This window comes from Anopheles nili, chromosome 3 (genome assembly GCF_943737925.1).
Source record: "Anopheles nili chromosome 3, idAnoNiliSN_F5_01, whole genome shotgun sequence".
In the NCBI taxonomy this organism is placed as follows: domain Eukaryota; kingdom Metazoa; phylum Arthropoda; class Insecta; order Diptera; family Culicidae; genus Anopheles; species Anopheles nili.
In genome coordinates this window covers 54,670,073-54,693,346 of record NC_071292.1, presented here as the reverse complement: position 1 = coordinate 54,693,346, position 23,274 = coordinate 54,670,073, and the positions used below count along the sequence as shown (strand labels likewise).

Sequence of the window (23,274 nt, the reverse complement as noted above, 5' to 3'; positions counted from 1 at the left end):
GAAAATACCGACCAAAACAATCGTACATACACACATTGACAAAACAAGTGTCGAATCCGACATCAATGGATTCAATCTCCTATTCCGTCATATTTTAAACCGTTGCTGATACCATATACTGTGCTATGTTGAAAATAGTTTGTTACAGCCTTTGAGCCAATGGTTTTATCGTTAAATTCCGACATTCAATAAATTTTGGCATGAAATGATTTTTGAATATTCTAAAGTATACTTATTTAAGCTAAACTATTGAATATTAAGTTTTCATAGATTCAAGCCTTGCAATTTGCATGAAAAAAAATCCAAAAATCAAGCTATATATTATATATAGCTATTTGAATATCAGATCGCAATTCTAAAATGAAGGTAATTTGCCTCACCATCCAAGACGATTGCCGAACCCTGACAATTATTGTTTCACTGTTTACAGACATTGACTGTCATAATAGTTGTCATGTAAAAGTGAAAAATATTGTTAAACGTTAATTACAGTCGACAAAACGAGAATAAAATTTAACGAGATTTGGATCGTGATTACGCTGTACACTTGTAGAAAAGATTGCTAGATCGTTCAAGTACTCGAATTGCTTAAAAAGGGTCGTATGGTTTATTGCAAATCTGGTAAAATAAGTCCTATTCAAAAGAGGAAAATCTGATACATTCCTTTCTTAAAAGAAGAAGCAGAAGAAACGTTAACTTCTATCCACGTCATTCATCGTGTTTGATACTACTGTAAGTGATTTTTCCGGAATCATAGACCTATACCAAAATGAATCGTTCAAATAATGAAGTTTCCGAACTCATGGATGTGGAGAATGCATTTTACATCGGCAACTATCAAACATGCATAAATGAGTGTAACAAAATTTCGGTAAGTCCTACCATTCGAAAACGTATTGCAAAGTTCTGTTGTAATCAGTATCATATGGACGTATGTTGCTTTCAGAAACCTTCTTTGGAAAAAGATATATATATGTACCGCTCTTACATAGCTCAACACAAGTATCGTGTGGTACTCGATGAAATAAAATCTACAAACGAAACACCATTGTTGGCATTGCGTTACCTAGCCGAGTACATGTCTAATAACACTCGGATGGAAGAGGTTGTGGCGTTTTTCGATGAAAAGTTTCAAGAAAACTTCGACGAATTACACGTCATCTGGAGCGTTGTTGGAGCAATTATTTATTGCAATGAACAAAATTACGAAGCAGCTATAAAGTAAGTAAAGCAAAAGCTAAAATAGGTACTTTTTTTTATAAAAGTCTGTTTTTTCCTGAATTTTGGTTTTAGGGTTGTAACCAGGAAGATGGCCATGAACGCAGATCTCGAATTGTTATCACTGCACATACACTGCCTTCTGAAGATGTCGCGGGTGGATTTAGCAAAGGAAAATGTTCTCACGGTGATGCAACGAATGGACGATGATGCTACTCTCACTCAGCTTTCACAAGCTTGGGTGAACATTCAAATTGTAAATATTATCTACAATCATATCATCTACGTTTAAATAGTGAAACTTTTAATTTGATAATTTCAGGGAGGTGAAAAATTGCAGGACGCATTCTTCATTTTCCAGGATCTATGTGATAAATTCTCGCCTACACTTTTGCTACTCAATGGCCAAGCCGTGTGTTATATTGGTCAACAGAAATACGAAGAAGCAGAACAAGTGCTGCGCGAATGTTTGAACCGCGATCCCAACAACTACGATACGTTGATTAACTTGCTGGCATTATCTCAACAGAAGGATAAAAATAACAGCCAGTTTAGTCGGTATTTGTCACAGATTCTTGAGGAGCACAAGGGCAGCAGTCTAGTGACAGCTTACAATAAGCGACAGGCAGAATTTGACCGTCTTGTGCTGCAATTTGGTCCTTCCAACACTAAACCAATAGATGAAATAGTTGTTTAAATGATATAATATCCTACTTTTTCGAATTCATATACATGTATTCTAACAAATTATAAGAAATAACTATTTTCGAATAGAAACACGCTTCAAGGGTAGAGGAGGATGACAATACCTTTTGATTTGGGCTAGAATTGGATCATGCCGTCTAGTTTGTGATTTTAAACATTTCTTCCTTTTGTTGCAACAGTCTGTTAAGCTAGAAAAAGAAAGAAATGACCACGTAAACATTTTTTTTACATATACCCGACTTAACAAAAGATTCGTATCTCACTTTTTCGTTATGTCGTTTCTGCACCTCTGCGCTGGCCGACTTTTGGTAACCGTCGTTATTGATAGTCTTTTGAAGTTTCTCAATTTCTGCGTCTAATTTTATCAATATTTTTTTGTTAGCATCGCTAGCAGCACTTTGCTGGTTTACAAGCAGCGACTCTAATGATTCGGCTACAATACCAATCAAACAATCATGACTCGGGGCACACTTAACTACGAAAGGTTGACTATTAAATGAACTACGGTCTGAGTGCAGAAGTACACCGTTGCAAAGCGTCAAATGTTGCACAATATCTCTCTGTTCTTCGAGCAAAGCTGTAAGTTCCTTACTTTTGGCGTGGATGTGAACGATCGGTTTATGCTTTCGTACGATAGGAGGTGTGAATTCATTTTTCAATTGTCTGACATGCTGACAAATATGCAGCATACGATCAATTTTGTCCTCAAGTTCGGAATCAATCCAACATGTGGTTCTGGATAACTCCGTTGCTGCAGCAGCCGTTGGTGATAAATATGTTAAAAGCTCACGGGTAAGAAACGGAGCAAACGGTTCCATCTGTTGTAAGCCAACAGCAAGACAATATTTCAATACAGCGCAGTGTACCGCTGCCGCAGAGGTATTTTCTGCTTTTATGGCAATTTTTGTAGTTTCCTAAAAATAAATCATGTATAAAAGGTAGAAAAAAAAACTTCTCTGATCCATCTAACACACTTACCAAATAAACATCACAAAAGTTGCTGTAGAAAAATGTTTTTAATGCAGCCGTAGCGATATGAAAATTATATCCTTGAAAAGCTGTCTGGCATTGTTTAACCGTGTTTCCTAGACGACTTAAAACCCAACGATCCATTAATGAAGTATGCTTAAACTGTTCCATATTCGTCAAATCATATATAGCTTCAGAGGCAGCGAATCGCTGATGACTACTGAGAGTGTACCGTGTGGCTTGCCAAATTTTGTTGAAGAACAGTTTATTTGTATAAGCTTCCTGGACGTTGAAATGGATGAAATGGTTTTTTATGTTAGCGGAACATAGCGTGAAGCGTAGCGCATCAATACCACATTCCGGAATGCCATGGGGAAACATTTTACGCTGCCCAGTGACAGATTTGGTCATTTCAGATTCTGACAAAATACCCCGATGAAAGGACTCAGTTGTTTCTTTTTGTAGTTGTTCTAAAGAAATTCCATCTATTACATGATCTGGTTTAATCACGTTTCCAAGGCTTTTCGACATTTTTCGTCCAAACTCATCGCAGATGATGCCGTGCAGGAGAATTTTTCCGAATGGAAGCTCGCCAGTCAATTCCTGTCCGAGCATCACCATACGAGCTACCCAAAAGAACAATATATCGTGGCCCGTTTCCATCAGCTGTAATGGGTACTGTTCGGGCGGTAGCTTTTTCGGCCAACCGTTGCTAGAAAATGGAAGCAACGCAGAAGAAAACCACGTGTCAAGGACGTCACTGTCCTGCTCCAAGTGTACCGACTCGGGAGCAAAACCATGCTCTTCATTTGCATGAATTGCAGCATATTTTTCTCGTGCTTCCTCAATCGATCGTGCAGCAATCCACTGTTCTTTGGCGTTACTCTTTTGTAAGCGAAATGCAGGAACTCGATGACCCCACCAAAGTTGTCTGGAAATACACCAATCGTGGCAATTGTCCAGCCAACGAAACCATTCCTGTTCGAACGTCTTTGGAACAATCTTAAGATTGCCTTCTTGCACCGCTTTCACTGCTCGATGAGCCATTTCTTTACACCGTACGAACCATTGTGGTCGCAGCAAAAGCTCCACTACATCCTTGGATCTCGAGCAAAGTGGCAATTGCATTGAATGAGGTTTGATTCCACGCAGTAACGAAAGCCGAGCCAAATAATCAATTATTTTTTCACGAGCTGCATACCGGGGTAATCCCGAGAAGGAACCAAAATGCTTCTGCACTATACCTCGTTCATCTATGACTTCGATAGTCGTTAACTGATGTCTTCGAGCCACCTCGAAATCGAACCGGTCATGTGCTGGGGTTATTTTAACCGCTCCAGTTCCAAAGGATCGATCAACTGAAGCATCAAATATAAGAGGAATTTCCTCCTTTCGCACTGGATGCCAGAGGAATGTAGCTTTGTTTTGCAAATGACAATATCTACCGTCATCTGGGTGCACAGCCACTGCCACATCTCCTAGAAAAGTTTCCGGACGGGTCGTTGAGACTACGATCTCTTGCGTAGATCCTTGTACCTTGTAGGCTATATCCACCATTCGGCCGAAGGTAATATTACTATCGTACCCTGGTACTGACAACTGCGTTGGACCTTCTATTTCTAGATTTTCAACTTCCACATCGGAAATAGCAGATTCTAGCGTACAGGACCAGTTAACCAAAGTACGATCCCGATACACGAGTCCTTTATCGAACAACTGCACGAAGGCTTCCTTAACCGCTATCGATTGATCTTGATCCATCGTAAAGTACTCTCTATCCCAATCTAGCGCACATCCCAATTTTTGAAGGGCCAGACGAATGTTATCTTCCTTTTCCATTTTCCATCGCATTACCTCGTCTAGGAACTTGTCCCTTCCCAGTTGGTGACGAGTAAGATGTTGTTCTTTTAAAAGCCGTTTTTCAACAACTACTTGCGTGGCTATTCCAGCATGGTCCATCCCGGGAATCCATACTGTTCGACGACCCGACTGGAGCGCGTGTCTCACCAGCGCATCTTGTATAGCACAAGTGAGCGCATGACCCAAATGAAGTTCTCCGGTTACGTTAGGTGGCGGAAGAAGTAAGTTGAAAGATTGCGAAGATGTTAACTTAGGATTTCCAAATTCGGGTGGTAGTTTAGGCACCGTCCCGGTTAAACAATCCGCTTCTACAAGTGATGGTTTGTACGCTGAGGCAATATCTACAAATATGATCAACAGAGAAAGTGAGTCTTTACTGAAACTCTGATCATATCTTCTTCATCGCTTGTCACCTTGTTTGAACCCATATTTTCTTATGCTAATATATCCAACAATACGATCACATCCCGTCCACTTAGGTTTGCCTAGTCTACCGGTGTTTTGATGAAAAACACGGAGCATCTTACGCCCCTAGAAGTAAATATTTATGCATATGAGAAAGACCGGCTAAATTCAAAACACGAACTGCGGACACCCCCCACCGTTTTAATATATTTGACAGTAAGCAATATTTACAATTTTTTTCCAAAAGAAATCGGTCGAACGCAATTATAAGCTAAACAATCCAACAATTATTATTTCACACTAATGATTAAAATTATACTTTTGCGATATTTTAAGTTAAATTTAATTTCGTCCTTTCTCACAATTGATAAGTAACCTTGGTCCTTTTGACACATCTCATTGCGCAACCTTTTCATTTGTTCCAGCTGATAATTGATTTCACCAGATTGGATTGACAATCGAATGTTTTGATACTACGTGTAGTTTTAGTATGCAATATTGGAAATTGTTTGTTTAACTAAAGCAGCGAATTTGTTTCATTGCAAGATGAGTCTGGTGGAGGAAGAAAATGACTCTAAAAAAGATCACATCAACGAAATCGTACTATCGGAAGAAGTACAAAGAGCAATTGAGCAGGTACTACAAAGCTCTGATCCACTGGACCAACCGGATTTCAATCCCACAGATTATATCAACCAGCTGTTTCCGAACGAACAATCCTTATCCAACATTGACGAAGTGATTTCGAAAATGGAGTACGACATCAGCTTGATTGACGATAATATTCGCAGCGTTGTACGTGGTCAAGTGAACACGGGCGAGAATGGCCGTGTAGCTCTGAAGGAGGCACAACTCTCCCTCACGCAGCTATTTACGCTCATTACCGACATCAAAAATCGCGCAGAAAAGACCGAGGACATGGTGAAGGAAATAACGCGTGATATTAAACAACTCGATTCGGCAAAAAACAATCTCACCTACGCCATCACAACTCTCAACCACCTTCACATGCTCGTAGGTGGTGTCGAAAATCTGAAAAGGCTTTCAGAACGACGACAGTACGGAGAAGTTCTCAATCCGCTTCAGGCGATTATCGAAGTCAATCAGCATTTCCAGCAATACTCGGAGATTTCACAAATTCAAACGCTCTCAGCACAGGTGCAGCAAATTCAATCCGAATTGGCCACACAAATTACCGACGACTTTAAGAATTTTTTCTCACCAACGAGCCATAGCAACACGAATCGAATGACGATAACGCAGCTGAAAGATGCATGTCAAGTTGCTTCGGTGCTGGACAAACCCGTCAAAAAGAACATTCTCAAATGGTTCATCAGTAAGTATTGAATTATTAAAGGAACATTTAATGGTGAGGTATTTGAAAAAATATACGAATAACCTGTCGTTTCTATGTTAGATCTTCAACTGCAGGAATACGTTCAGCTGTTTCACGAAAATCAAGACATTGCATGGCTGGATAAAATCGATAAAAGATATGCCTGGGTTAAACGACATTTGTTAGATTTCGAAGAAAAGTATGGACCTGTTTTCCCGCCGGACTGGGAAGTGTCCGAGCGTATCACAGTACAATTTTGTACCATAACCCGTGAAGAGCTGTCTAAAATTATCGCACGCCGTAGAACAGAAGTGGACGTAAAGTTACTGTTATTTGCCATCCAGAAAACGGCCAATTTTGAGCAGCTATTAGATAAACGCTTCAATGGTACCACGCTAGTAGAAGCCACCAGTGAAGAAGTGCGAATAGAACGTGATTCATTCATTAATCTTATCGGTAGTTGCTTTAAACCGTATCTCGACATTTATACGGACAGTATAGATCGAGATTTAGAATTGCTCATTGATCAGTTCACACAACAAAATCAACAAATGGTAGTCCCTAAGGAAATCAATCCTGGTATCATACCTAAGTATGTCTATGAAAGGTTTCAGTTCATCTTGAGCAAAATTAACAGTTTCTTTTGCTTTTTTTCAGTTGTGCTGATTTGTTTGTATTCTACAAAAAGTGCATGGTGCAGTGCATGCAACTCAGCAACGAAAAACCGATGTATGAGTTGGTATTAATTTTTAAAAAATATCTTCGCGAATATGCTAGCAAAGTACTAGAAGCTCGTATTCCGAAACCTCAACCGCCAAACTCAACAACATCTACGATAAGTTCCAGCATGTCATTGTTAACGAAAGACTTCCAAAACCTATCCACTGCAGCTGGGCAGGTGATACATAGTTTCTTGAAGGAAGGTGAAACGCCGAGGTAATATATTTAAAATAGAAATTTTTCTGAGAATGCAGTTACGATGATATTTAACTCATTCTTAGATATTCAACGGAAGATGCTCGTAAAATCTGCTATATCTTGGCTACTGCCGAATACTGTCTAGAAACAGTACAACAGTTGGAAGACAAGCTGAAGGAGAAAATTGATAAACAATTTATTGCCAAGGTAGATCTGGCGGATGAGAAAGACGTCTACCATCGTATAATTTCCAACTGCATCCAATTGCTTGTGCACGACCTTGATGCCGCCTGCGAGCAGTCGTTGCTACTAATGACGAAAATTGCTTGGCACAGCATCAGCAACGTGGGTGATCAAAGTGGATTCGTTAATCAAATTATAACAAATCTCAAACAAACGGTTCCGGTGATACGGGATAATTTAGCAAACAGCCGCAAGTATTACACGCAGTTTTGCCATAAGTTAGTCAACTCATTTATTCCAAAGTACATTAATACGCTCTATCGGTTGCGTCCAACCTCATCTGGATCATCGTCCGCTTCAGGAACAGCGGCTTTAGTTGCGAGTGCCTCGAGCTCTAGTATTTCCGAGGGGGCAAATAATGTAGCTTCCGCTTCAGCCAGTGGTAACATTCTTGGGTGCGAGCAGTTGCTTCTCGATACCCATAGTTTAAAAACAGTGCTAATGGATTTGCCCTCGATAGGCTCACAAGTGCAGCGAAAACCTCCAGCCAGCTACACGAAGGTAGTCGTGAAAGGTATGGCAAAAGCAGAAATGATTATTAAGGTCGTGATGCAGCCAGTTCACCCAGCGCCGCTATATATCGAGCAATATCTGAAACTAATGCCCGAGAGCAATGTTGTTGAATTTCATAAGATACTTGAGATGAAAAATGTACGAAAAATTGAACAACAGCAACTCGTTGAAGCCTACAAACGTGCTTGTCCCCAGCTGCAGCAACAAATTCAAACATCATCTTCTACATTAGCTTTCTCTGGTGATATTGGAAACATTGCACAACTCACCGAAGTAACGTCTTCTGGGAATCCAATCCAGTCGCAGCAAATAGCGGCTGCTGCAGCTGCGATAAGTGGCGCTGGTTCCAGTATAATGGCCTTGGGAGACTCGCTGATGGACAAGGGAAGAATTAAAAAGATAGAGAATTTAATCAAAAATAGACTACCAAACTAGTACGGGACCTATTACTTATCAAGCAAGAGCGTAATAGAATGAATATCCATAAAATTATCAATCTTTAAAATGACCAAATGCAAATGTAAGAATCTTATTTTCTATGCGCTTCATGTACATTTTGATCCGAACATAGTTTGAGGATATAATTTTGAAGCCGTTTTTTTACTTGAGTAACATATAGGCAAATTCTTCGTAGTTTATTCGTCCATCGCCATCTATATCAGCCTCTTCCAAGAGATCTTGAAGCTCCTTCGGTGTTAAACGTTCGCCAAAATTTTGCATCACATCCGAAAGTTCTTCCACCGACAGAAATCCATCACCGTTTTTATCAAACACTTTAAACGCCGCATAAAGCTCGCTCTCATCTGGTTGCCGTGATGATTGCCTTTTCATGAGGGCCACAAATTCTTCCCATTCGATTCGACCATTTCCATCCAGATCAACCTCGTAAACCATATGTTCTAGTTCAGCCATTGTTGGATTTAAACCCAACGCTCGCATCAGATTGCCTAGTTCGGTTGTGGAAATAGATCCATTCCCATCCCGATCAAAAAGTTCAAACATATCGCGAAAGTGCGTGTCTTTTAAATTAGAATCTTCCGATTGAGTTAGCATTATGTAAATTTAAACAAACAAAAAATTTTCAGAAAACTAATGATGAAGAAACTTAAAGCAACTGGACAGAAAAAGTAGCGGAAATGTTTTCTTTTGTATTTAAAAAAGCCTACTTAAATATAACATTGGTAAAAAAGTGTTATAGCAAATGAAGGACATATTTTTTACAGCTTTCAATTTGAAATGATCTAATTCGAGAATAATTTCCGTTTAACTCAAGGCTTCACGAGAACAAAACTTTACAAAAACAGTATAGATTTGAATAGAACAGAGTGGAAGATTTCATTAGAACATGAATAATTATTAAATATACAAAAATAAAATAACTGCCAAGCATGGGATGGAAGGCAGACTTTTTTTAAAACTGCAATGCTGACGTTATGTCAGCAGGCAATATGTCACAGATTGTGCGAGTGCGTGTATGTGTGTTGTGTGAGTGCGATTGTTTTGGATGGTATTGTTGATAGCGAATAATTTCTAAATTTTTAGATTAAATGTGTATATCAGACCATTTTGTAGCTGATTCAAATTAGAAATAGAACGCCATATACCAAATAGCAAAGATATCGTGTTCTTGATATGAAATATACTGTGAACGCGACCCAGTTCGACTGATTGATCGACTGCTTTCAATTTTTTACTGCATCTTGTGATTGTTTCATCGCTAGTTTTTGTGGACTATTGCAGCAGAACCAAGTTATTTAATAAGTTAAATGACCAAGTGAAGATCAAACGAAGTGCGGCTTTATGTTTTCCGCAAGCTAATTTATCGACAGGGGCTCCCTGTAGTGTGCTGTTTCTTGCTAATCACAGGGAACAGCAATACAAAGTATCAAAAGTAAAGTTGTGAATCGATCATAAATCCGAGATTCAGTAGTTTGTACAGCGGGGTGCATATTATCTATTGCATTTCCTTAGGTTGTAGTGTACTATATGGTTCAAGACTGTTGGTCCTTGAGGGGGACGTTGCTGTTTATCGAATCCCAGCAAAAACATGAGAAGTTTTATGTTCGACTTCCTTGTCCGTATGCTAAAGAAGAAGAAGAAATATTTGCATTGGTCGAGATGGTAAGCCTCGTAAAAATTGTTGGAACATCGTGGGTGTAAAGCATCAAGTACAAAAATAAAGGATAGGATTGGATGGGGCTCCTCGTTAGGTCAATCCTAGCCAATCCCCACTGGCACCATTTACGCCAATACGTTCACAAAATCAACGTAAATGAAAGTTTGCTCATCTTGCGCTCCGTTTCTAGTGTCGCAGAATGTGATCATTGGCGCATAGAACTGTGAAGTCGTCTAAAGGTAAAATCCAACCACCGTCCGGTTAGATGATACTTGATAACTTCAGTGCTGTAACATTGTTGATGTACCTACGAAATTAACCGTTCTGGTCGGTGCCTGGGTTTACTTCATTAAACAACACATCCGCCCACCCTTAAGCTCTCAATTTGGTCCTTGCAGACTCCTCGGAGGCATCCTTTTAGAGGAAGGATTCATCTGTATGTTGGCAGAAAAAATAACAAAGAAGCCATTTATTGTCTCTTATCGTTTGGACGCATATTTTAGTTGAGACAAAAACGCATCGTATAATGTATGTGAAAATTTTGCTGTTTACCAAGAATCTACAAAACAAAAGTACCGAGAATCTAAAAGTGATCAAGTATTTCTACCCAATTGCTCAAATATGATAGAGATACTCTTTTCCACAAGCCCCTGCTGGGCGTCACTATATAAAAAAGTCAGCATATATACATATGTATATGTACTGTAAAAAAATAAGTAAATTCCTTATATGGGGCATTTAATTAACATTTAATTTAAATTTTGCAGAATTCCAACTAACGTGCGCTGAATACCACGCAACACGACGCCCAATTGCACAAAAAAGTATCACTAAAATCTAACACGTCCCAGGTTTTATTTGCAAAGGAAAGAAACTCGACGATAAAAATATGAATCGAGATTGCGGCGTTGCTGTTGGTGGGGGAGGTATTGCAAAACTCCGAGGACAAGCATGGAAAACATTTATGGACAGGACAGGAAATGGAATCACTTTTGAGGGTAGGTCTTTGTTGTCTTGTTCTTTGGCAGTAAAATCACCAAGAAAAGCGTTAATTATGTTAAAATTTGTTTTCATGATTTTAATGTTTTACATCGTACAATCCCATTAGCTGATGACGATGACGATATTGCGACTGCGGATCAAAGCGATATGCATCATAAATACGTGAAAACGTACTCAAAATATTCGGGACAAAGTAATCTGCAAACTCATGCAAAATTTGTTACACCCACGGTCGCATCGCAAAATAGACCACGAGGGAGCGTAATGCGTTTGGACAAGGCTGACATGGGCCTGTACGGCATATGTCCCGAGACTGATCCTTTTTATGCTGTGATCTGTGATATTTGTAGCAATGTGGTAAAGCCGCAGGGATTGCAAAAGCACATGACCAGCCGGCATCATTCCTTTCTAAATCACTCGGTCAAATTAAATGCTCACCACAACGCCAGCTTGAACTCTGCGGTGTTAGGGGGAACCAAGGGAAGCAATACCAGCAATAGTACTGCTTCTGAGCAACAGTCGCTTGGTGTCAGCTTTACGTCCTCATCCTCGGAAAAGACTGAATGCATGATTCGGGCTGGTGTGAACAGCGAATCACCTATAATTGCTCGCTCGGACAGCAAAACGGTTCCAAGTTCCTACGGCTCCCAGAGCGATGAAACACTACCACTAGAATCATGTGTTCCCACTGTGCCACCGGTGAAAGTGCGCTCTTCAGTGAGTGGAAAGATAAAGAGTAAAAATGCAAAAAACGTCTCCACGCACGGAACCTCAAGCGGGTCGACGAAATCAGCCACCGGTTATGTCAACAGCAACAGCTCTCTTTCTTCGTCCTTTTCTAAAGCTTCTATATCATCTAACAATCATGGTGCCGTGGATGGTGGGACGGTTGCAGAATTTTCACGTGATTTTCCCGCCGGTGGTGCAATTGGTAGTGGAGGCGTTCCTTTAGTGCTTATGAGCAACTGTTCGGTGGTGCTGGAGAAGAAATCAACGTTTGCTATTACGAATGCCAACGTTCCCGGTGGTATTGGAAGCGAGGGATCATCAGCAACATCTTCCGCGTCTAGTGCGACCCAGTCTACTAAGTCATCATCCAAACGAGGCTCTAAACAATTATCTTCCTCTTCATCTAGTTCCTCGCCATCGTCGTCGTCATCATCTTCATCCTCGTCATCGTCTTCTTCTTCGTCATCGTCTAGCAGTAGCAGCAGCAGTAGCAGCAGCAGCAGCAGTTCAAGCAATGTCGCACAGCCGCAAAAATCTTCATCAGAACGAAAAAGCGATTCTCGCTCACGTGATTTTGATCCGGATCGACATTGTGGAGTTGCGACGCCGGATGGGAAACGTCACTGTACCCGACCCATAACGTGCAAATCGCATTCGATTACCCAACGTCGAGCAGTCCCGGGAAGAAGTAAAACATTGGATAAATTGTTAAGCGAAATGCGCGGGCATGGTACAACCGGAGGAGCCTCAATGTCCTTAAAAGAAGACGATACCTCCGCGGCAGGATTCCTGGAGGGAATGGAGTCTAACAGCAGCTCCTCCACAGGGTACGACGGTACAACAGGTGATCGACGAAACTCGATGGGATTTCCTTCTGCCGGAAGTGAAACCATTAACCGTTCCTCTTTTGCATCGCAATCGGGAGCTCTAGTTGTAATTGAAGGATCGATAGCGCGCGGACATAGTACACCTTCTGAAGGCGGAAAAAATACGCACCATGCCTCTCACGGTATATCTAGCAACACCAGCGGCCAAAAGATGCCCTTAAGCGAGAACAAAAACGAACGCTCGAAACATAAAACGGCGTCTCGCTCTCATAGTGCAACTGGAAGTTCCACAGCTCACGGCCTATCAAAATCGAACGTGCACCACAATCGTTCTGGTTCGTTGAAACAAGGACAATCGCGCGATGCCAATTCCCAGCTGTCGCAGCCGCTAGGGAGTCATGTTACGGGAACCACTCAGCATCATCAGCAGTCTTCTTCATTAACACCACAACAGATTATAATACCTAACACGACTACCGACATGCTTGGGTCTCAATATGTGGGCAAAGATTCGGCTGGCCCAAATACTATCCTTTCCGATCATACTGCCATTATAATGGACCCGAACACGAATCTCTTAAAATTGTCCGTTGGTGGGACGTTACATTCTTCTGCCGAAGAAGCTGATGGTTCTCAACAGTACGGAAGCACAAACATTTTGCAGGACGGGCAGCTAACGGTCACACTTCCATTGTCTGTGATATCATCTATGAACCTTGCCGGAACAAATTTGGTCAATATGACCCACGGTGTAGCGGGGGGCGACGTAGTTGCAGCAGCAACGATTAACTCCGGAACCGGGCCAAATACGATGCTGGCACCCGGAGTGGTCGATTGTACAGCTGCAGAACAAGCAGCATTTATTCCTGCCGAGTTGATGGACCAAATTCCACTCGTTGCAGCGAACGGAACGGATTTGCATGACCCTAGTACTACTTACCGTTTGGCTTCGCATGCGGCTGCCAATACGGTTACCGGTCAAACTTCAAACGGGCTTTCTGATCTTAGCTTGCCGACGTTCGGCGATCAGATCAACTATACCTTGCAAACACTGGCACAAAACCTTGTCCAAACAGCCGACGGTGTGCCGCAACAGCAACAACAGCAACACCAGCAGCAGGTTCATCACCAGGGACCCCAGTCAGCCCAGGTCGATCTGGTTGATAATATCGATGATATCGTACCGACGATAAATCTTCTCCCAGCGAGCAGCAACTCTTTAGTTATACCACAACTGCAGGGTGACCTAGCCGATTCTATCATACTGACACCGAATCAGCTGACAAGCCTATCGCAATCATTAGTCGATCAACATTTTATTGATAATATGTCGGCGATAAAGACCGTTCCCGAAATCACTGATCCACTGACTGTCAATGGTCCGGTGGATATATCGAAGCTAATGCTGCTGAAGAAAGTGGACGAAGATTTCTTGAAGCAGAAGCAACTGCAAGAACATCAGACACTCTTTCCTCATGCGGTGGGGCAGATTGATGAAGCTCGGGGCGTTAAGGTATGGTACAACTCGCTACCCAAACCTCTGCATGTGAATAACTTCCAGCTGCGTCGTATGGCTGGTGGATATGTGATGAACCGAAAGCTTCTGAACATTCGGCGTAATCTCCTGAACGAAACCAACCAGGATGCGAAGCGGCTGGCCTCACCGAGTACAACGGCTTCTTCAATGCTTTCCTCTGGAAGCGCCCACTCCCCTCTCAGTGGTGTCAGTGGAACACGTGGAGGTAGTGGTTCTATCGGTGGTCGGACGGGAAATGATATCCTATTAGCATCGCTAGCATCTCCTACGGGGACAGGAAAAGGGAAGACGGGCGAGCTATCAGGGACCAATATCAATGGAGGGGCGGGCATCTTAGGAAGCCCTACTAGCAGCACCATCGTCAGTGGTACCGGTAACAACCGCAGTACTTCGTCCCAACGAACCCAGCGACGTTTGATCTTGTTGCCGCAGCAACAATCGGAAAAATCGACTTGTCTGCTTAGTAATGCGTACTTCAAGTATCTCATCTCGTCGATACAACAGCAACAGCCGCATTCGCAAACTAAAGAGACACAAAACAATATTCCCAAAGATACGTCTGTTGACGAAGGGCCCAGTTTAGGTAGCAGTGGGACGACTGACCGTGCATTGCACTCCTTGAAAAGAAACGCATCGTCGCTAACGACACTTTCAAACAAACGGTTGAAAATCATCAATAACCTCCACAATTCCACCGCTCCGCCACCAATCCTGTTGCAAGGGAGTGGTGGCGGAAACAGCAGTAGCAAGGTAAAACCGAAAGTATTATAACAACCGACCATGTTACTGGCGGCGCTGCGGCAGCGTGCCACCATTCCGCCGAACGGAATGAAAGAGAAGCATATCGCCGTCGATGCCCCATAGGAAATGAATGTTGCCAACATTGACCCAAAAGTAATACACTGATACAACATTGATTAACGACAATTAAATACATGTTTCTCCGTGGTTTTGGCTGAATTGCGCGGTTCCGTCTAACAGAGAAAACAAAAGCTTAGATGTATTGTAACACCTTTAATCTACCAAAAGATGGCAAACTTAGGAAGGGCAAGTTCGCTGATAAGGCTATAAGACATTAGGTTATTAGCACTTAGGAACAATCTTGAATCATTCATACTGTTACGCTTTCGCGTTAGTATATCTAGCTAACAAGAACTCATTGGAATAGAATCAGAACAGAGAACGTCAGGTACATCTCACAAAAATCCCTGTAAGATAGGAAAGAAAAATGGGCCGAAAATAACCGAATATAGAACAGTTAGAAGAGGCAGACATTTCACTATCCGTCGCTGGAATAGACAATGCCAGTCACAGGTTTTTTTTTCTAAATACTTGCGTATGTTATATATATATATATATATATATATATATATATATATATATATATATATATATATATATATATATATATATATATATATATATATATATATATATATATATATATATATATATATATATATATATATATATAACTTTCATTCACTTTCCTTCCTGCGTATCCCTGCGTGACTGCTACTTACGCTTTTTAGTGAGTGTGTTTTATGAAAAATATGACTGTAACCGAGACGTAAAGTCATTGTTCTTTCGTATCTTGACATATATTTGTACATTATGCATTAGTGTAACGTAATTATGTAATCGAGGATTACGTTCATAATTAGGAGTAAGGTTTCTATTTGTTTGTACTGCAAAGGTAAAGTGTTCTACTTAGAACATCAATTTTGATGATTGAGCGTATTCTTCTCAGTGAAGAAACGTTTCCAGGGAGTGTGATAGCTAGTTTCTTAGGTTCGTAACCATATATCATAACGTACTTTAGGCTGCAATGCAAGACTATATAATTTTAAGTTAGTGTTGATAAACAAATACAACAAAAAAACAGAATCTAAACAACAAAGAGAAATGCATAGACTGCCACCTGTTTGCTTTAATGTCTTTTGAGAAAACGAGTGCGGTGTCTGAACTTCGTTAGTTGGGAAAAGATATCAGAATAATCATAGCATAATAGCTGAAACTCACATCAGAGACAAGATATAGAGCGGCCAAAGTTTTGCGGTTGATAGCATAAAGCTTAGTGAAACAAATGCGCTTAAAAATGGCTAGCAAAGCAGCGCGATGGTCTCTGGTCTTTGGTTAATACGGTTTATATTATGTTTTTTTTCGAGTTTAACTCGATGGTCTAATCAAATAGCGTAATTCAAGAGCAAATCAAAACTCAACTAGCATTTGCAAATATTTTAAAGCCGGCAGCTTAAATCTCATTCAGTTGTGGGCTAAAATTTCATCGATATTCAAAAGACTTCAATGACAGCAACGAACGAAACCGCGATTGAAAATGAAAATAAAAGTATACATTGCATCTTTGTCAAAAAATACTTGAAAATGTATAATACAAAACTGTTTCAAAAAATCACAATAAATAATGTATTAAATGGTTAAAGGGCGTCTTTTGGTTTCGTTTCGTGTGTTCGTTTTATTAAATATGGTGATGGAAAATCCTCAATGCCGTCGATACTGCTTTTTGAATTTGTCAAAATGATAATCATCCGTAGCCTTCTTTGGGATCCGATCGTCATTGCGTTGGTCACGATTATCTTCCTGGAAGCGTCGCTTAGCGGGAGCAGGATTTTCGATGCGATAGCGATTATGCTGCATGAAGTTAACTGCCATATTCGAGGGAACAAAGTGCGAGGGTAGATCTTTTTTCCGCTGCTGTTCTTGCATGTACTTAAGTTTCGCTTCCTCCGTTGCTTCGATATTTTTGATTTTTGCCTCTATGCCAAGATCTATCTCCGGAATGCCGCTCAACATTTGATTTGACAACATTTCCTCCGATCGCTGAGATGAAGTTTGACTAAGATGGGGTGGTAGCGACAGAAGCGCGGCTTCTTCCGGACTCAGATATTTCACAGAAGATTCCCCATCTACCTGGTTATCCTGTTCTTGCATAATACCCTTCCGCTTCCCCAGTTCCTCCTCAATATACCTGTGAAGATAAAATAATGGCATTGAATTTATATAGCGTTTGTTTGTTCGCTGCGTTTTTTTTCCAGATGTTGCACGTATACGAATGTACACCTACTTCATCATTTCTTCATCTTCGTCGCGTTTGTTTGTTTCAGCAGAGAACTGTGTGCCTATGCCCGTGTCATATGGGTCTTCAACGGCTGGTTTAAGTTTTCCTGCCTTTAAAGCTTGCATATTGACCATACCTCCAGTTTTGATGTTGAATGGGTCTTTCTACGTATCAGAAAAAACACGTGAAAAGCTTAATTTGTTTAAAAAATACTAGTAATAATTAATTTTCTACTACTTGCAAATACATACCACCGTGACTTCTTCTTCGATGGAGATTTTTTTACCAGCTGCTAAGCTAAGAATGTTTACTCCATTCCGTCGATTTCGTAGCTTTTGCCGTTCTTTGGTTTCTTCCAACTTAGAACTAAAAGAGCGTTGACTATGTGGTGTTAGCAAATGTAGATAATGGTTTTGTAAATTGGTCATGCTTGGTTCTTACAAAGTATCGGTTTCTGCATCTCGCTGATGTTCATCGTCGTCGCTATTGGAAGGTTTCCGTTGGCGCAGTTGTTTCTTACCTTTCTTCTTAAATTCCACTTTTATCTCAGTTTCACACCTGTCCGACATTTCAACATTCACAGATTTCACGAAATTATTCTCTCAAAAACACCAAGTGTAAGGATAATTCACAGAGCGTTTTTGTTGCACTGTTGGAGTCGTAAAATACAATAAACAAACAACAAACATATTTTGACGGCAGGAATATAATATCTCAGTTTGTGACAGCGGTCAAATAATGTTTTATCTACGTTAGATTACTTCTTATATGCTCTTTTTTCACCCAAAAAAACCTATATGTTTGCATTCTGTTATGCAGTAATAATTTTTATATATTTGTTTATTCATACTAAGGTTTCCAGTTGATATTGGTAGTCAGACAGGATTTTTTCTGCAAATAGAATAATTCACTGTAATCTGTCAGTTTCAATTTATGCATGACGATTGAACATTGAGTCAACCTGGTTGATCATGTTCATATCAACAAAAATCACATTGTGAATAACTGTACAGTACATCGCAGCATGGGGAAAATAAATAAGAAATTACCGAAACCTCAACTGGATTTTAAACCTCCAGATGATGGCAACAAGATAAAAGGTCCTTTTCCAATATACCGTACGAAACCGATTCAATTGCACTGTCCAGAATCGAAAAAGGGTAAAATTCAGGATAGTAAACCGGCACCGAAGGTTACCACCAAACGAGCAGACACTCCAAAGATCGCAGAGGAGGTGCTAACGAAATCTATGTCTATTTCCCAAGCACAGGGAGATGGACAGAAGATGAAAAAGTTGCGCAAGTTGGCTATCTCTCGAGTATCTAAGAAAGAAAAGAAACAGTTTAGAAAAGAAGAAATGCTAAAAAAGGTGGAACTCACCCAAAGAGCATTCAAAGAGGATAGGCTTCGTAAAAAACGAGAGAAAATGGCCATAACCGGTGATCTACGCCCTTTGTTGGATGCACTTCCTTCATTAGATTCTCTCTACGATGTAAAATCATCAATAGTGCTTAAAACGGGAGTACCCAAATTCGACAAAAAAGTCGAACCGAAAACAAAAAAGGAACGTAGAGCGCAACGTTTGAAAGTGCAAAAACGACAGTTCTTGAAGCGGTGTAGCACAATCAAACGAGTACTTAAAGATACAACGTTCAAGAAAGATCCCCAAAAAATGGTTGCCGATCACATACGAAATACAAGAAAGGAACAACTGGAATTGTTGATGCAAAATGCTTCCTAGTATCGTACAAATTGAAGGTTTAAATATACCAATGTAAATAATGCAACTGCATGTTATTAATTTTTTTTCTGAAATAAATAAGCATTTATAATAATAATGAAATTAATAAACAAAAATAATACCTTATTTTGGACGATTTCGTTTTGATGCTGAGGAATCGTCTTGCAAAACGATTACGTTGTAAGGAACTTGTCTCATATCATATAGAAAGCAGTGCACCGTCAATGCATCCGAAATTAGCATAAGCATTACCGGAATTGAGTGGATTTGTTGTTGATAAAACGTATAAAGTTGTTTAAAATGTAACATCGTTTCTGATGACCTGCAGAAACATACATTTTTGTAACCGAAAGAAAATTTGCACGTTATGTTCTACAACTCATTGCAACTCACTTACCTTCGAACAAAAATTCGCGCCAACGGTAGAGGCGGGAGCGATTTTTTAAATGTGTGCAATTCCGGAGCAAATAGATCGAATGTTGGTTCTACATTCTCCACAAAAGGAGTGAGGTGATTTTTTTCTTCAGTTAAGCTACGCACAATGTCGAACCTATTGAACATACGTCTGAATTGTGCAATCATTTTAAACCCATCATAATGATCAGATGATGCCGAACAGTCGAATTTTTGCTTTTTGGGGATTGGTTCACTAGAACAATGAGCGAATGTCTGTTCATAGTTTGACATGGATGGCTTGGAGATCATATTCTTGAAATCTTCCATTGACCTCCTTACGGATTCATACAATTTTGCATCTACTTTAGTTGAAAACGTTTCTCGTGGATTAGGTTGATTGAGCATGTCATACAAATTTCCCCACACGCACCGTTCCTCGGCGGAAAGCGAATCGCTAACAGGAGTGTGGTATTTGCGGGTAGGATTATACCGCAACACGTAGTAACTCGAACGGTTCAAAATAGAGTACACCTGGTACTCCTCTAACGTAAGAGAACCGGGTTGACCAAGAAACAAGCTGTAGGCTTGTTCGATAGATACTACAATACCATTCCACTTTACCAATAATCGGTTCTGCCAACGAGAAAAAAACAATCAATTAGTAGATCGATGCTGGGCAATCAATGAGACATTACCATTTCCATGAGAAACAAGGCTTCATAACATTCCAGGAATTTGCCTGTGGAGTCTTCGTACCCATAAGACAACCATTTTCCTTCCACTTGGATTATGCGTATACGACGTTTATCATTTTCCCAAACACCTTCCGAAATGCTTTCAGATTTATTCACTCGTTCTTGTAATAATAATCGATGAAGTTGATCTAAAAATTAAAAATCTATTACAAAATCCTGGTCCAAGGACTAGAACGAACGTATATAAATATGGGAATATAAACTCACCTTTCATTTGTGCTAAATCTTCCCGTCGTGGTTCATCCAGTTCTTCTAGTGATACAAGGCGATTAAATTTAGAATGCAATTCGTAGATCTCAGTGTGATGCTTCACCATATCATCCCCACTAAAAGAGCACAAAATTTCAACTGGTGTTGTAAGGTTTAATCATTAAATTTACCTTAAAAGGCCCACGCAAGATGCGTTTTCTGAGTCCATTTTATATCTTGTCCAGAATCGTGGGGATTGCCTTTGTATTATCTTATAATTATCCGCTATTTATTTGTCGGCTTATGGATTATATTCAAAATATGTTATTGCGTCAAAATATGCATGGTTTGTCAACGAAAATGTCATTCGCGCGATGTTTGGATAATTTTACCTTAATTTTTTTTATTTGAAATCAACATTAAAAAATCGCTTTTGGGAAAACCATAATAATTTTTTCCTTCGACAACGTAGTCGTATAGTCTATTCACGAGAGTAGTCAAAGAATAAATTCAAAGGGCATTTCCTCCCTTTATTTGCCTTATCCCGGGCATACTCGGTTATACCATCCTTACAAGACTAATAAAACGAATTCACAATTGTATAGTTAGAAAATTTTAGTGCATTTATTACGTACACTGACAATAAATGTATTTTTTTAAATGACCAATTTAAGTCTTTTTAGGCAAATACGTTGATTAGTGTTAAACACTGTAATATAAGAGGGCAGTATAAGCTGTGCAAACTTCAGAAGCAAAATTAGTATTCTCGATGAAAACGAACAGTTAGTAGTAATGATGAAAGAAACCATCGGCCTCTAACTGCCTATCAGGTCGAACGATTTAATCATTTTTTATCTGTATTTCCGACGTAGCCTTCCATTCTTCATTGAGTTGCACTTTGCAACCCAAGTCCCTGAGGGCAGACTTTACATCATGAATAATGCTGGGATGATCCGTCAATGCCTGATTTAACACATCTTCAACTCCCTGAGCTATGAACGTATCGCACTGATCGCGAGATCTCGACACCATGTTGCGCACAGCCCAGGCGCCGTTACGTTGGATAATCTTGCTGGTGCGATGTATTTTCATCGTTTGAATAATCGTCTCTGATATGCCAGTCTCGAATAGTGCCTTGCTGTTCAGGGATTCTCGTAAGGCTAATGTAGAGATACATGCCAACGCATGCCTGGCGAAAGGTTCATTATCTTTGTGCCGATTTAAAGCAGACTCAAGCAATGGAGCTGCCCCACACTCGATTATGTGCAGCTTTACCACATCGTTTCCAGCTAGTGCTTTAATCAATTTGCATGCCTCACGAATAATTTTAACCGAATCAGGAAATTCAACCATTGCATCCAGAATAAACTGCAGTCCACCAGCTTCTTCGACCGTTTGGCAGAACTCATTACGAACCGTCAACGAAGCGATGGTTAACATAAGGTCACTGACCAATTCTGGTTCGCTTTTAAATTCTGTACAACGAAAACGCATATGAGTAAAAAGAAAATATTTACAGAATGCTTAGTAAAAACGCTCTTACTAGTAAGCAGCTGCGTGATATCCGCAAGTGACGCCGAAGCAAGCTGGCGAGCATGTTCATGAGCTTTACCGAATTCGACCCGTATATCATCGTCTAAAATAAGATAACGAAGCAAAGCGCACAAATTCCGAATTACCTCAGGTTCCTGTCTGGAAAGGTACGTTTTAAAGGTCGGAATGACAAGGGCCTCTTCCATGATCATTTGGCGGTTCGTTTCATGCAGAATACATGCTTTTTGCAGCCACTTCAATAAGTCACATGCAACCGTCGGATCAGTTGCCGATTTTAAATGTTTCAATGCAACGGCCAAAGACACGTGGGTAAATACATCGGGCTGTTTGTTCACTATCGCGTTAGCGGCCCCTAACAGCTTTAGTAAAACTTCTGCATTTAAGTTATCTTCAGTATCGAGAGTGCGAACAATACAATCGTACGCACCAAGCTTTGCTGCAAGTACACGATGAGGGACACTCTTTTAAAAAGAATAGAAATTATCTATTCTATGTGATGTCCTTTTTCATGTCTCATTAGATGCATTACTTACTATTTTGCATTCTTCAATAACTACATCCAGATGAGGGCAGATTTTTTCCGGATCCAAGTCTTTCGCCTCGGTGAGCTTTTTCAGTGCCTGAACACTAATGGTGATCAAAGGAACGCCGGTTTCGGGGTCAATGCTAAGATCCTTGATAATGTTACCCAAATGTATGCCTTGCGCCTCAAATTGCTTGATCGTTTCTTCTTTTGCCTCTTTGACCGACATAGAAAACTCAACAATGTTTTCTTTCACAATTTCATCGAACGTTTCTTGGGCGATCACCTTAGCCATAGCGTTAATATTGTATTAAATTATACGATTTAAATGCCACCTGTTTTAAAACAGTTTCCTTCCTTAATCGAAGTTTTTGCAACAGCTGCCTAAGACGAGAAAGTGGAAGATTAATTACCCAACGTATGTAAGGAATGACTCAAAGCAGTCCACGCACGTTTGACTCTCTACGATGTTGCACTGGTTTGTCATACGCGTGTTTCAAATAATCCTTTCATGCCCAAATTCTTTACTCAATACCACAAGTCTGTTAAATTGACTTTATTCCGTAGTCTGAATTATTACTCGCTTGCAAAGCCTGCTCCACTTTCTTCTATGCTCAGCTAAAAAAAGAAACAAATGCAAGATCAAAACAATACAATGA

General features: G+C 40.2%; 9 protein-coding genes across 9 annotated transcripts; 4 read left to right on the top strand and 5 right to left on the bottom strand.

Annotated features, from left to right (window-relative positions):
* Positions 1-493: 493 nt before the first annotated feature.
* LOC128723116 (coatomer subunit epsilon) lies at positions 494-2,005 on the top strand. The gene is made up of 4 exons (XM_053816825.1): positions 494-871; positions 947-1,221; positions 1,306-1,474; positions 1,541-2,005. The coding sequence occupies exons 1-4, from the start codon at positions 770-772 to the stop codon at positions 1,913-1,915; spliced, it is 921 nt and encodes a 306-aa protein (XP_053672800.1). The 5' UTR covers positions 494-769; the 3' UTR covers positions 1,916-2,005.
* Positions 1,941-2,866, bottom strand: LOC128723117 (valine--tRNA ligase-like). The gene is made up of 2 exons (XM_053816826.1): positions 2,187-2,866; positions 1,941-2,111 (listed from the first exon to the last, which is right to left on the bottom strand). The coding sequence occupies exons 1-2, from the start codon at positions 2,739-2,741 to the stop codon at positions 2,061-2,063; spliced, it is 606 nt and encodes a 201-aa protein (XP_053672801.1). The 5' UTR covers positions 2,742-2,866; the 3' UTR covers positions 1,941-2,060.
* A 2,837-nt stretch (positions 2,867-5,703) lies between these two features.
* LOC128725759 (vacuolar protein sorting-associated protein 53 homolog) lies at positions 5,704-8,655 on the top strand. The gene is made up of 4 exons (XM_053819527.1): positions 5,704-6,493; positions 6,575-7,085; positions 7,151-7,429; positions 7,495-8,655. Exons 1-4 carry the CDS (start codon positions 5,704-5,706, stop codon positions 8,600-8,602), a joined length of 2,688 nt encoding a protein of 895 aa, XP_053675502.1. The 3' UTR covers positions 8,603-8,655.
* Positions 8,656-8,767: 112 nt separating this feature from the next.
* Positions 8,768-9,220, bottom strand: LOC128726759 (neo-calmodulin-like). Its single transcript, XM_053820584.1, has one exon. It carries the CDS (start codon positions 9,218-9,220, stop codon positions 8,768-8,770), a length of 453 nt encoding a protein of 150 aa, XP_053676559.1.
* Positions 9,221-11,172: 1,952 nt separating this feature from the next.
* On the top strand, positions 11,173-15,410 carry LOC128726575 (serine-rich adhesin for platelets-like). The gene is made up of 2 exons (XM_053820390.1): positions 11,173-11,281; positions 11,392-15,410. The coding sequence occupies exons 1-2, from the start codon at positions 11,173-11,175 to the stop codon at positions 15,147-15,149; spliced, it is 3,867 nt and encodes a 1,288-aa protein (XP_053676365.1). The 3' UTR covers positions 15,150-15,410.
* Positions 15,411-16,853: 1,443 nt separating this feature from the next.
* Positions 16,854-18,026, bottom strand: LOC128725245 (splicing factor C9orf78). The gene is made up of 4 exons (XM_053818973.1): positions 17,899-18,026; positions 17,709-17,823; positions 17,464-17,621; positions 16,854-17,367 (listed from the first exon to the last, which is right to left on the bottom strand). The coding sequence occupies exons 1-4, from the start codon at positions 18,024-18,026 to the stop codon at positions 16,881-16,883; spliced, it is 888 nt and encodes a 295-aa protein (XP_053674948.1). The 3' UTR covers positions 16,854-16,880.
* A 455-nt stretch (positions 18,027-18,481) lies between these two features.
* LOC128726618 (ribosome biogenesis protein SLX9 homolog) lies at positions 18,482-19,198 on the top strand. Its single transcript, XM_053820433.1, has one exon. It carries the CDS (start codon positions 18,482-18,484, stop codon positions 19,196-19,198), a length of 717 nt encoding a protein of 238 aa, XP_053676408.1.
* A 123-nt stretch (positions 19,199-19,321) lies between these two features.
* On the bottom strand, positions 19,322-20,767 carry LOC128724631 (uncharacterized). Its single transcript, XM_053818353.1, has 5 exons — positions 20,730-20,767; positions 20,557-20,675; positions 20,290-20,477; positions 19,596-20,227; positions 19,322-19,520 (listed from the first exon to the last, which is right to left on the bottom strand). The coding sequence occupies exons 1-5, from the start codon at positions 20,765-20,767 to the stop codon at positions 19,322-19,324; spliced, it is 1,176 nt and encodes a 391-aa protein (XP_053674328.1).
* Positions 20,768-21,266: 499 nt separating this feature from the next.
* LOC128725996 (armadillo repeat-containing protein 6 homolog) lies at positions 21,267-23,176 on the bottom strand. The gene is made up of 4 exons (XM_053819772.1): positions 23,068-23,176; positions 22,626-22,999; positions 22,082-22,553; positions 21,267-22,013 (listed from the first exon to the last, which is right to left on the bottom strand). The coding sequence occupies exons 2-4, from the start codon at positions 22,908-22,910 to the stop codon at positions 21,379-21,381; spliced, it is 1,392 nt and encodes a 463-aa protein (XP_053675747.1). The 5' UTR covers positions 22,911-22,999; positions 23,068-23,176; the 3' UTR covers positions 21,267-21,378.
* Positions 23,177-23,274: the final 98 nt, after the last annotated feature.